The sequence below is a fragment of the Pituophis catenifer genome, unplaced genomic scaffold, assembly GCF_029215685.1.
Source record: "Pituophis catenifer annectens isolate HBS135680 unplaced genomic scaffold, rPitCat1.0.hap2 SCAF_2, whole genome shotgun sequence".
Classification (NCBI taxonomy): domain Eukaryota; kingdom Metazoa; phylum Chordata; class Lepidosauria; order Squamata; family Colubridae; genus Pituophis; species Pituophis catenifer.
The window spans coordinates 250357757-250371934 of NW_027256882.1; the positions used below are offsets into that span (position 1 = coordinate 250357757).

General features: G+C 34.7%; 1 protein-coding gene across 8 annotated transcripts in view; it reads right to left on the bottom strand.

The window, feature by feature from the left end:
• PPIP5K2 (diphosphoinositol pentakisphosphate kinase 2) overlaps positions 1–14178 on the bottom strand; it is a 60328-nt gene that overhangs the window by 19967 nt on the left and 26183 nt on the right. For all 8 annotated transcript variants that reach the window (XM_070938749.1, XM_070938748.1, XM_070938756.1 and 5 more), the window contains exons 11-23: positions 13334–13409; positions 13121–13230; positions 10460–10545; positions 9763–9888; positions 9536–9657; positions 7668–7850; positions 5671–5812; positions 4997–5220; positions 3184–3311; positions 2258–2372; positions 1371–1478; positions 1172–1288; positions 237–410 (exon numbers count right to left, since the gene is read on the bottom strand). In XM_070938749.1, the coding sequence (XP_070794850.1) occupies positions 237–410; positions 1172–1288; positions 1371–1478; positions 2258–2372; positions 3184–3311; positions 4997–5220; positions 5671–5812; positions 7668–7850; positions 9536–9657; positions 9763–9888; positions 10460–10545; positions 13121–13230; positions 13334–13409 (1711 nt within the window). The remainder of the gene's footprint in view (positions 1–236; positions 411–1171; positions 1289–1370; positions 1479–2257; positions 2373–3183; positions 3312–4996; positions 5221–5670; positions 5813–7667; positions 7851–9535; positions 9658–9762; positions 9889–10459; positions 10546–13120; positions 13231–13333; positions 13410–14178) is intronic.

The following is a 14178-nucleotide window of genomic DNA, read 5'->3' on the forward strand; positions in this document are numbered from 1 at the left end:
GTGGGAATGTGTGCACCATTGGAACACCTCAAAGGCCAGGTTATGGATACACTGTTATGTAGTAAATCTATCTTTATGGTTGCTAGGAGTTGACAGCGATTTGATGGTAGGTGATCAATCAACTAATCACTGTAATACTAGTATGTTTTATAATTTTTCAGTACCAAAATCAATTATATTGATTAGTTGGGGAACAACTCTAATTTAAAAAAAAATACTGGGATATCTAAACTTACTTCTGCTGATCCCATTTTCCTGGGTCTTGAAAGGGGTGACTTCCTGTGTATATGAATTGGATCCGACACCATTGGCTTGAACATCATTATTGAACGATCCGTCTCATCTCTTTTATAAGCATGGGGGTCATCATCATTCTCATTTTTATGGGATGTTTGCTTTGAATCATCATTCTACAAGAAAACAGATATTTCATGTGATATAACATTTCGTCAAGCAAACTAAAAGCATCATTCCCTTGAATATTATATCATGGCCTTAGCTAAAAATGTTCAGTGTTGCGACTATGACACACTTACAATGTCATTCCCATTCAGTTATCAATCAAGTGATGTTAAGAGACATCACATGACTACCATTTGTGATTTTATTGCTAGCTTCTCCATTGACTCTCCTTATTGGAAGCCAGTTGCAAAACACACAAATGGAAATCACATGACCGCAGGATACTGTGACAGTAAATGTCCGCCAGTTACAAAGTGCCCAAATTTCAATCACTTTACTGTGGGGACTTTGTAAATGCAAAAACAGTCAGAAAATTACTTTTTCAGTGCCATTATAACTTCTAATGCTCAGTAACCATGACAGTTGTTAAGCAAGTTCTATTATGCCTTCTCCATATTGAAAAGTACACTAAATCAAACATACCTAATAACAAAGGTATCAATTCTGTTATAACAGCACTCTAATTCAATTTGTAATGCAAATCCTTGCTAATTATCACTTAATAGATTGGCTTTTATTTTATATAATTACATGGAAAGAGTGTAATACTGTCTGACTTAAAGTAGTTAAATACATCTCCAAATTATTTGGGAAGTTTCTAAATTTAAACCAAAAACTAGAAATTTTTAGTTAATCAACCAAATGCTGTTAAATAACATGAAAAGTGCCCTTTAAGTTTCATATGCAAAACATTTCTAGAAGCATTTACCTCCCGTGAAGCAGGTCTGTATCCAAAACCTGATGGTAAGTTTTTATCTTCTTCACAGCCTTTAGCTCCTGGACTAAAATGTAACTCTACATGGAAGCGTTCTTCTGATGAGACCTCCTAAATAAATGGATAAGTCAGGTCATATTCTGACTATATGTAATTGGATTTTCTCTTAAATTATTGTTTATTGTTTCCTTACCTTATTTGGATCTTCATACAGCATGATAACTATTTGGGTCATGTAATTGAGTTCACTAACAACATTAAGATAATCCATAGCTCTCTTCCACTGTTCATCTTTTGATGCCTTAGATGAAAAATGTAAATACCACTTGTTTAGTATTGTCTGTGTGCTGATCCCCCTTTATACTCTAATACTTAAACTAATTGTAAGTTGCAATCTTAAATGTATTTACAATATAGATGCTCTGAATGTATCTTCAGTTGATATATTTTATAATTCAGTGTTATACATTAACTTATCAAGTGATGACAAGTAAAACATCAGAAAAATGAAGACACATTACCAGCCAGAAATTAATCCTAAAGCATTTATTTTTTGCATATAACTTTTAACTTATTAGCAAATCCATTAACATGCACACCAGACTATGAAACTTGTTCAACAAAACATGCCTTTAAGTCTTAGTTTAGTTTTATATATTAACTAGTATTTTCATATGTTTTAGAGCACAATGAAATCAGAAAAAGGTAACACGATTTTTGCAAAGTAATCAGTCAATGTTTCCATTACTGAAACCATTAGAAGTCAACTATGATGACTCTTTAGAGAATCTTTCAGGTTATTTGTGAAATAAAAATTATTAGTGAATAAGTAGTGTATTGAGTTGGTTAGTAAATGTATCTTTTTAATTTGTTTTAAACTATTTTTAAATTTTGTATTCTATGTATTTTTATCCTCGGCTGTTCACCGCCCTGAGTCCTTCGGGAGAAGGGCGGTATATAAATTTGAACAATAAATAAATAAATAAATAAATAAATAAATAAATAAATAAATAAATAAATAAATAAATAAATCCTCTTATCTTTGGTGATTCTGAAAAGGAATGCCATTGAAACCCTTACATCGCATAAAGAACCATAGCGAAGAGTTGAAAGCAATGAATGGACATGACTCTCACTGGTGAAATACAGCCTAGTTCGCACGTGACGTTCAGGAGACATAACCCCACTAGAATACCTAAAAATAAAATTGCATAAGTGAGTAAAGGGAATCATACATTGCATACACTATTCAACAAACCTAAAAATTTAAAATTTCTAGATCTAAAATCTAAACATTAACTAACATTTTCACAGTTTTCTACTAATAATAATGAATTAGGCACACCGTTTAAGCTTCTGTATTAATTTTCTCCTGTTCATGATTAATTAACTTAGGCATAAAACAATATATTTTTGTTTTTGTGCTTAAATTTTATACAGCCTTTATGAATCCATACTTATTTTGGACCTAAATCTCAAATTGAAGGAACTCTGGAATCTTAATCAGTGCTACATTTATGTTTAATAAAAAATAAACTTCAAGCTCTGAATTGTCTCAAATTGAAGGAACTCTGGAATCTTAATCAGTGCTACATTTATGTTTAATAAAAAATAAACTTCACGCTCTGAATTATCTGAAGTTGAACCCTTGTTTTAAACTGCAGAATATGTTGTTGTTTGTATTTGATAATCTGTGCATCCTTGATCAAAAATAAGAATCTTACCAGAACCTTTGCCTAGAAGCTAAACTGTGTGACATGTGAGATACTAAAATATAATTACCTTTGAAAATAACAGAAATTAAGTACAAGTGCCTCAATTTACCATGTTTGTGATCATATATATAGATAAAGATATATAGATAAAGATCATAGGGTTTTTTTAATGCTAAAATTATATAGACTTCATAAAAGGACTGGAGGCTATCATTTTAACTAAATATTTAGCTAAATTTATTGTTATATAAGGGCTTTAATAATGTTGAAAAAATGGTTTAAAAAACTTACAAAGGATGGAGTTTGTTAACAGTATCATCATCCTGAGTCCTCTGAAGATCAGACCGGATTTTCCTCAGTAGTGGATTACAGTAACCTTTAGCAATCTCTAATTTTTCGGCCTCAGTAATACCATATTCCTTAAGTGAAAAAAAATGTGAAAATAAACTTGGATACTCTTGAAAATTCCCTCTCAATCTGTAACTCAATTTGTTAGATAAGTACCTATTTCTACCTAAAGAAATATTTCTTCCTGAAGACAGGAAGGCATGTCAACTCAGAGAGCAATGATATAGACACGAACTCCTAGGATTAACCTACCCATAACACAGAATGGGGCCTAAGCAATGACAGCAGCAGTAAAAAACTTGTTTCAACCTGAGTCCACATAGCTTTGAGCAGGGCCATATGTTACTTAGTAGGACCATATATCAAAACAGGTGAGGCCACTTGATATGAACAAGCAGCCCCAAGTACATTTTTAAATAGATTCCTCCAGAAAATGCATCCACTGGATTCACTAGATATATTTTTAAAGCCTTATTTTATTGCAGGGACAAAAGGTAAAGGATAAAATATTCGCTGGAGGGAGAATCAGTTATTTCCTCTTTACCTCTATACTACAATAAGGCTTTAAATCACCATTGGATGCAGCTGAGATATGTAAAATGGAACTTCTCTGTAATAAAGATGTTGTGGAGACAAGCTCATTTTTTGCAGACATTATGGCTAAAAACATGCCATTTTTTTGCTTAGAATATTACAGGGGATCGTTTATGTTCCATCATCTTAATACCAGTATCATGAGGTGATAAAAGTGTTCCACTTCAATTCTTAAACAATTAAAACAAAATAATTGATTAAAATAGGGAGGGGCAAACCCATGAGAGGTGGGGAAGAGCTTTAGACAAAATGAGAGGATACCAGTCCCGATATGAGTCTCAATTTTGGTCACATTGGCTTCCTGATGCAAAAACACCATGGGGGGGGGGATTATAATATTGCCTATCTGCTAAGGTCCAAATATATTGCAGTTATATTGTTCCATAAATATTATTTTATTTTGTATTGTTATTTTGTTTATAACAACAAATTTATATTCCTCTTCTTCCTCTTCCTCTTCTTATTACTATTATAAACTTTTATTCATTAAACATGAAACTCAGTCAACTGAACATTTAAAAATGTATCACGAATATCGCTGACTGGCTCTGATGGTTGATATGGGTTGCTGCCAGCATCCTAGGTATCAACCAAGTATCTTCTTAAAATGTATATTGTTCCGAGTAGTGCAGTCTTTTGCAGCTCTGCTGGCGCTACAGCAGGAAGCTGCAACTTCTTGATGTATTTTGCAAAATCCTTGGCCATGGTATCAAGTGCCCCGATGACAGTGGGTATCACTGTTACATGTTTCATCCATAATCATATTGTTTCGATCGCCAGGTCGTAATATTTTGTGATTTTTTTTCCAGTTCTTTTTCTTCGACTCTGGCGTCTCCTGGTACAGCGATATCAATAGATTGTACATTTTGGTTGTCGACAACTGTGATATCTGGCGTGTTGTATTCCAAATGATGATCCATCTGTATTCAAAAGACCCACAAGATCTTCACCTTATTTTCGACATGTGTCGTGTATATAAATATCAGACTCCTCAATTGAATAAGGTAAAGAGGTACTGCTGTTCAGTTTGCGATAGTTCATAAAAACTGCTTTATGAACTACAAATGCAGATCTGAGACAGTAAATTTAGTCATTTCTAATGACTGGATAACATAGCCATTTTATTATAATGAGAGTACTATGTAAGTGGCAATGTACATACCTGAGGGATCACAATATCAGCCAACGCCTTTGACAGTCTGTACAATTCCATTGTATTTTCTAGCTTTAAAGAGACATTATGCTGAACATCGTATTTTATGCAGTCATAGATATCTGGGATTTTACTTATATCATATTTTCCATTCTTTGTTTTAAAGTCTTTTTCAAGCTTGGCCCACCTACGCAGCATTAGTTCCAATGTTTCACTGTGATAAAGTTGAATATCTAGTTGCACAATTATTAAAAAATAACAATGAGAATTAATTAAAGTAAAATGAAGGGACGTTACCATAGACATTAAAGAAATATATCCACCCATTCCTTAAGCTTCAGAGCAGCCAGCTTTGCTTACAGCTTGGTTTTGTTTTATTTTTGTTTTCTTTTACACACGCACACACTGAAATGGTCTCCAATTTTGGTACTTAACTAAGCCTATTGCTATCTTCTTTCCTGTGCAAGGGTGATTGCTATTTTACTTACATAGCAATCTACATCAGTGAAGTTAATTTGCTATTAATATATTAGAGTAGCTAACAGTTATTGGGCAAACTATTACAATTTTTTATTCTGAAAGTTGTTCCTTAATTAATAAAAAGGTTGTCCTAACAGTTAATTATAAAATAAATATGCACAATTTAATATTATCAATCCAGCCTGATCAAGCAAACTATTTACCTGCAAACTTGGGATCTTCCATTCGTTGTTTGATTTGAGATGTCAAACTCTGGATTATGGAATATACCTTATCACATGTCTTAATAGGATTTTTTATCACTTGCATTGATTTTATCAGAGATATGCTGCCAGATGGTGTCAGCTGTAGTACCAGACCAAAAAGAAATATGTAAGCTATAATACTTATAGTCTACATGTATAGCATCTGATATCTAATCCCTGAAAAATATGTATTTTTAAGTGTGCTATCCTAATGAGAAAAATTTATATATATATATATTTTTGACTTATTATCTTTTAAACACAGGTAGTCCTTGACTTACAACAGCTCATATAGTGACCGTTCAAAGTTACAATGGCACTGAAAAAGTGGCTTATGACCATTTTTCACACTTATGACCTTTGCAGCAGCCCCATGGTCTTGTGATCAAAATTCAAACACTTGGCAACTGCCTCATATTTAGGACGATTGCAGTGTTCTGGGCTGATGTAATCCCCTTTTGCAACCTTCTGATAAGCAAAGGCAATGTGGAAGCTATATTCACTTCACAACCATGATGGTAACTTAACAGCTTCAGTGATTTACTTAACAACTGTAGCATGAAAAGACGTAAACTGGAGTAACACTCACTTAACAAATGTCTCACTTAGCAACAGAAATTTTGGGCTCAACTATGGTCGTAAATCGAGGACTACCTATATACTACTCTAAAATACTAATTTGAAATAATTACTATATCCAACAATTTATTATATTTATTTATATTTTTTTGAACCCTGAAATAAGCACTTGGCCTTATTGCCATGCGCTCAAAAGCCCAGTTGGGCTTATTATCAGGGGATGTCTTATTTTGGGGGAAACAGGGTAGTTCTAGTTGACAATATCTGAAGTCCATCTTTGCCTTATTATCCATTAACACTCCTATTTAATATTTCAAATCATGTAACTACAGCTACATATTAAAATATATTATTTAAGAACTCCAGAAGGCCATTTTGACCAGACAAATAAGTTTAGACTAAGGCACATCATGAAATTTGTATTCCTCGTGTTAGTAAATGATCTTTGGACGTACAACCTTTTTAGTTTCCTGATGTCTCAACAGCTTTCCATATGATCAACCACAGTACCCTTCTGGACTGTCTCCAGGGGATGGGGGGGGGTGTTTCTCCTTCTTCCTGAGGGGAGTTTGTATTTCTTTTTTCCCTCCCTCCCTTCTTCCATTTACACAGCCACACATCTCAAGTACATGACTCTGGATGTCTTACAACTTACAAACAGCCACATACGTAAACAAAATGCAATATAAAAAAGACATGAAACTATATAAAGCATCCATGTAAACAAAATGTTAAACCTAATCAGCAATCAGATTTCAGAAATACGGATTCAGAAGGATACCATAGTTGATGGTATCAAAGGCTACCAAGATGTCCAAGAATGAATGCAGAAGTCATCCAAACATGACAACAGTGCTGTTTTAATTCCATACCCAAGTCTAAAACCTAACTGGAAGAGATCTGGATAATACTCTTCTTCCAAGGTTCTCTGAAGCTGTTGTTCAATGATCTTCTCTAAACATGTAAAGCTGGAGACTGAACAAAAATTGTCTAGTATGATTGGGTCTAATGGATGGCTTGTTGGGTGGGTGAAGCAGCATTTCTTTAAGAAGAATTCACCACAGCCAAGACTTGGTTAAATGTCACCTCTTAGGATGCAGGCAACCTGGGGACATGAATCTAATATACAGGCAGCAATACTCACACTGAAAAATCTGTCCATTTCATAAGGCCCAACAGGTTCACACTCCCATCAGATAACACAGGAAGACTGCACCTAGACACTCCACACGGCCCGTATAAAGGCTGGTGTCCAATTGGGAGTGGAATCAAGAAACTTTGTCCAACAGATGCCTGACATATTCCTCTAAATAGCCTTGTGCAACCTTTCCTGTAGTCTTTCACAATTTCAATTTATCTGTAGAGTATTTTCTAACCTTTTCATAGTCCTCAGAAGTAAAGTCTCTATCTCTTTGGAGAATTTCATTAAGGCGTGCCTTCACACGATGTTGGCAGCTGCTAAGAGAGTCACTGTCACTGTCCAATAGACCATTCATATTAGCACTTTTGACCATCTGCACAAGTATAGGTGTGAGTTCCCCTTCCAATGCCAATAGACCCTGGGGAAAATAAAGTTACTGAATAGAAATCTCAAACTAAACAGAATATATAAATTCTATAAATAAGTCTTACCCACTATGAATTTGACAGAAGAACTGCATTACAACTTACACACAGATAAAATAAATAATTCTAAAACTGCCCAAATTCAAGTCCATTACAACACGATACCAAATATCATATTTATATTTGCATTGAGGAAATACTGTTTTAATCCATTATGGATTTATCATCTCTTCTTTTTATGTGATGATTCTAAGCTTGTATTATAATAGAGAGAGGGAGGGAGGGAGGGAGGGAGGGAGAGAGAATCCTGTTCAGTTTTTCTACACTATGTTTTATTTCAGGTTCCCTTACAACTTCTTTTTTTATCTTTTTAATAAGTTAAAACGCTATAAAAATTATGTTTTGTCATAGAACCATTTTCTTCAGCTCCGTATCAATTTTGTTTCTGGGCACCATTTTCAACTGTTTAATTTGGCTTTGGGATCTGATTACCAAAATGAGGGGCAATATTCCAACCATTTCAAACTGCTGAAGACTATTCAAACTTACAAACTGTTACACAATAAAACAAGCATTAAGCAAAACAAAAACAAAAACAATCAATCACAATTCTGTTCGACAATCTGCCACACTCATTATATACACGTTGTGCTAAACAATAAGATTGTCAAGTTTGGAGGTAACATATAGCATGAATTTAGCCATTGTGGTTTGTAAAATAAGGTTTGTAGCTTGCCATGAAGTATGAATTCAGCCAATTGTAACACAAATTAATAGACATAATACGTTGAATGAACAGCCACTGAGATTTTCACTACCATTTCTAAATCACTTCATTTTGATCGAAAGGCATTTTTTTAATTTGGTGATTGGATGTTCAAGTATTAATTTGCATATATGAATAGGACAAAACAGATTGAAAATTTTTAAAATGAATTAGTTCAGGAGAGCCAGTTTAATTAGTGGCTAAAATGCTGGAATAAAAACTGGGACAGAATGACTTTTAGTACTCCCTTAGGCATGGAAATTGGCTGGGTGACTGAGTCAATTACACTCTCTCAGCTCAATTCACCTTACAAGGTGGTTCTTGTGGACAAAGTAGGAAAAGGAAAATCACACACACACACACACACACACACACAATATTAACTAGAAATGGATATGCCATGTTACGTGATCCATTGTGAAGTTTGTGCAAAGGATTTTGTGTGAATTAAAATTTCAGTCTGGTGGGTTCCAAGTTTCGGAAAGACTGGTTGAGAATATCTACAACTCATTATCTAATTTCAATTCAAAATATATTTCTAATAAAGACGTTCTATAAATCAAATTAAAAAATCTTGATAGAATTGCTATCTAATTGCTATGTTAACTAGGCTCAGAGAAATACATGCATGCAATTTTTATTTTTCAGATCTATTTTTGTATTATATTGCATGCAATTCCTTATGCATACTAAGATATATTTTTCTACTCAATAAAGTAGCAATTTATACATTTCATGCAAATTGGCTGAAAAATGTTGATGCTGATTAAAGACTGATGAAGTAGTCCATTTTGCATTGAAAGAATGGAAGAAGTTATCTTTTCTATGTATAAATATAAAAATGCAAAGGAGCTGAACTCTTCCTGCAAGTAACCTATACACATTTCATATTTTTTGCTGACGTTATACTACCTTTGCAAAAGCTGCCGCTGTCATTTGAACTCTTCCTTCATCAGATGCATAGATTTTGAGATCGTGCCGATAGGTACTATGCAATCTAAGTAGACCACATCCTGGAAATCCTGCATAGTCACCTACCAAAGCAAAAGAGTGAAGTTTCTCATTTGCTTTCTTAGATCTTCTCTTTTCATAGATATGGCTTCCAGCCATTAAAAAAAACAAAAAAAAAAACAAGATACCTTGTCCACCTGGATACATACATCGGAAAGCTCTTCCTAGTTCCTCTGCCTGAACTCTACCTGCAGGTGTCAATTCTCCTCCCCATTTGAGAACTAAGAGTAGAGATGGCTCTTGTTTGCGGTTATCTAAATACATACAAGGCAAGTAAAAGATTTTTTTTTTACTTATGTTCAAAAGGTAAGGTGAAACCAATGTTACTTTTCTACAGGGATAATCCAAAGAATATTGATATTAATTCTGTATGCTGTAATGAACTGAATTTGATTTTGACACAGCAGTACTTTATGCTATATGGAAAATTATTCTGAATTAAAGGAATGAAGGGATGTTATCTGATGCATGCAGAAATAAGTAAAAAGCAATACTGAAAATCCTATACAGAGCTACTCAGAAATATGTTTATAGATCTTCAATGATCTTATTTCCTATATATTTATTTAGAATTGCAGTTTGATTATATTAGATTTTGATTATAAAGTTGCTTTTTGACTTCTAACCAAGATGAAGAAAATATTATAAACTGAATTAATGTTTTGATATTAATCAATTCAATATACCTATTGATCAATTCAAGAATAATCAGATTGGCCCTAACCCTGTTGACCTTTCACAAGGCTCTAAAGGCATAACTGCGTTCCTAGGATTAAATAAATAAACTAATTAATGCAAATTAGTTCCTAAAAATAACCAAAATACCTTCTTCTTCACTAGATGTTTTAGGACAACCATGAGGAAGATACGTCAGCTGGACTTTGCGATTTATGCCAGAAAAATGTCCATACCTACAAGCAGCAGTGAAAATATTATAGATCACACAATACTGGTAAAGGAAATACAACAGATCAGATGAACTGATAATTTAGGATATTGCAATACAGCTATAACGAAGAACCGATGGATTTTAACTATATTTTACTATATGGAGAGAAAGCAACCATGTTTACTGTTCAAATTTTTAACCAAAACACCAACAAAAATGTGCCACCCACAGATAAGACAACTGTATTTTTTTAACCATGTTTTATTTCGTCTGTACTTTATCATATATACTCATGGAAAAATCTATCTGTGATAAACTAAACCTGATTTTTTTGGATGCATTTTGGCAACTAAAATTCTTCCTTATCTGTGGGCTAATTGTCTTATATAATTAGCAGAGATCAAGAAGAGCAATAAAACGTATTATCTTATCTAGTTTTCTGTCCATCCTTTACTAATGTAATAATAATTAACATAATTGAAATAAACTGGCCTCATAGAAAAAGATTTCATGCATGCAGAAAAAGTTTAATTAATGAGTGTAAAGTATATGTATACAGGTAGTCCTCGTGTTATGACCGTAATTGAGCCCAAAATTTCTGTTGCTACATGAGACAAATTTTGCCCCATTTTACAACCTTTCTTTCCACAACTGTTAAGTGAATCACTGCAGTTGTCAAATTAGTAACACGGCTGTTAAGTGAATCTGTCTTCCCCAATGACTTTGCTTATCAGAAGGTCGCAAAAGGGGAACATATGACCCTGGACACTGCAACCATATGAACAAGTTACCAAGCATCTGAATGTTGATCCCATGGCCATGGGGATGCTGCAATAGTCCTAAATGTGAAAAACGGCCATAAGTCATTTTTTTCAATGCCGCTGTAACTTCAAACAGTCACTAAACAGATGGTTGTAAGTCGAGGAGTACCTGTATAATATGGCTTAGAAAGTATTGCTGTTGTCTGATTCAGCAGAAATCTCAAATTAAAATGGGGAAGGAAGAGTGCAGGACTTCTTTAAAGTAACCATATATTTCTGCAGGCTTCCAGACAAGCTTGAAACAGATGCAATTGCTTTAAAGAATCATACTAAAGATGGCTACTTTAATAAATGACCTCCTGTTTTTCTGCTCACAGAAAAGGCGTGAGTGTCTGCAAAAAAGGCGTGATTGTTCTAAAGAGGTCCTGACCTCTTGCACATTCTGAAACACATATTCCATCACCTATCTCACTTTCTTGTTAAATATATCCCACTCTGAAAATCCAAACAAGTTTTTAACTTTGCTTTTATATTTTGCTCAAAACAGAAATGGGAGCCCCAATTTTGAATGTCAAGCCCGAATTGATTGGGGTGTGGGATTGTTTGTATCCTTGGACATCCTAGTGTGAATTCAGCTTGACACAGCTTGGAACTGGAGGGGGATGGAACGTTCAGTCAAAACATCATTCCTAACTGATGAGTCAGCCACATTCCACCGTCTGGTTGGGCAGAGAAGAAGGAGGAGAGATGTCACTGAGCAACCAGTTCCCATCTTGGTTGGACAATGTGACCAATGTTTTGGAAACTTGAGAAACTGAAAACGTATATTGAAATGAAAAGCCCGGGAATGTTAGTACTGGCTTTTCACCAGTTAGTGCCAATATGATGTACTGTATCTAAATAAATTTGTACTTTGAGAAAAAGGAATGCCTCGGAGTTCAATTTATGAAGGATGCATTACTTGGAACCTGACATTGAAAATATCATGATTACTCCAAAAGGAAGGCTACCATGAAATGAAATTAAGAGGTTGACCCTGATCCTTTAAAGCAGTGGTCCCCAACTGCTGGCGGCCCGGATGAGCAAAGGAAAGAGCAACTGGGCTGCACAAGCGGAGGGCCAGCACACACATGTGCTCACACTGTTGTGCTTGCGCAAGTGGAGCTAAACTGCGCACATGCACCATCCTGCCACTTGTGTGAGTGGAGGTGAATGCACACATGCATGCCGGCTCGCCTCTCATGTGGCCCAGTTCTGAATAGGCCACAGCCTGGAGGTGCGGAGCCCTGCTTTAAAGGAACATTAGAATGAAAAAAAAAAAATCTGCTTTCTTTATCATTGTCTCAGTGAATCTAATACAACCAACTTCCTTTCAGAAAAATAAAGCAACAGTCAGAATTAGGTTTAAATTAGCAACTGATCTAACAAGGTAACTTGAACTACCGTATTTTTCAGACTATAAAACACACTGGTGTATAAGACGCACCAAGATTTCAAAGAGATAAGTAAGAAAAAAAAAGTTTTTTGCTCTCCCCGGCCCCCAGGAGCACTCTCTAGGCCTCCCAAACCCTCTGCGCGCCCTGTTTTTTGCAAAAATGGGCCTGTTTTTCAAAAAAACGGGGCCGTTTTTCGTAAAAATGGGACAAGGGGAGTGGAGCTTCTGTAGGCCAAAAATAGCTGTTTTCAGTGTTTAAGACGCACCAACATTTCCACCCTCTTTTGGGGGGGGGGGGAGTGTGTCTTATACTCCAAAAAATTACGGATGAAGGTGATCTTTACATAGTCGTCTTAAAATGTGTTTTTATTACATCAAAAAACTTGAAATAAAATACTTACATCTCCAATACAGTCTTTAACTGTTCAAGTTTAGATTTGTTTTCTTCAATTTCAGAGTCATTATTCTGTCCTAACTCTATTAAGAGCTGTCTTGCAATATCAAGTACTTCCTAAAAAACAGTGGTAATACAAGCAGTTCATGAAAATGGATAATTATACAAGTGTCTAGAAAATATTTTTTTAAAAAGAAAAAAAAAAGAAAAGAAACCTTACCTGTAGCTGCCTAGGCTTCTTCAGCTTTAACTTCCCAGACTTATACCCATTGCATTTTTCAAAAAGATCAAAAAACCTTTAAAAGAAACAGAATGATTAAATTATTTCACCATATAATCAGATACACATTCTAGCATTAGCTAGTAGCATTAGTCCTTCGGGAGTAGGGCGGTATAGAAATCTAATAAAATGAAATGAAAATGAATAATGGCACAAATATCAACTTCCCATGAATTGACTCATAGAACTGGTATCTGTTTCATTTTTTAAAAAAAGGTATTTGCTGAATACTATCTCATACCAGAATTAGGATTACCTGAAAATTCAGTGAGCTTTATATTTATAAATTTTTAAAGAAAAGTTCAATTTTTTTTAAAAAAAACCCTTCCTTCCATATGGCAGTCCATCTCATCATGATGACTTTTAGCAATAATTAAAAACAGTGTTGCAACATAATAAGCACATAATCCATGGTAAAAACCATCCCACAGGCTGCACCACATTCTGACCCCCATTCCCAATGACATAGCCAACTCTTCAAGACTTATAAAAAGTAAACAGGCTTAGAGCTAATCTATGCAAATCTGGTGTGTGAGCCACCACAGAAAAGTGTGTGAGCCACCACAGAAAAGAGTCTCTCTCTGGGTCCCACCAGATGTAACACTTTAAAATGGAGTCACAGCATGCCTCTTCCACCAGATTTGATAGGAAAGGTAAACACAATTGGTGAGAGGTGGTCCCCAAAATAACCTATCCCATGCTATGATATAAGTACCACCACCTTTATCTGAACCCAGAAGCACAATGGAACCAACACAACTCATAGAATAAAATGTACCAGTCAA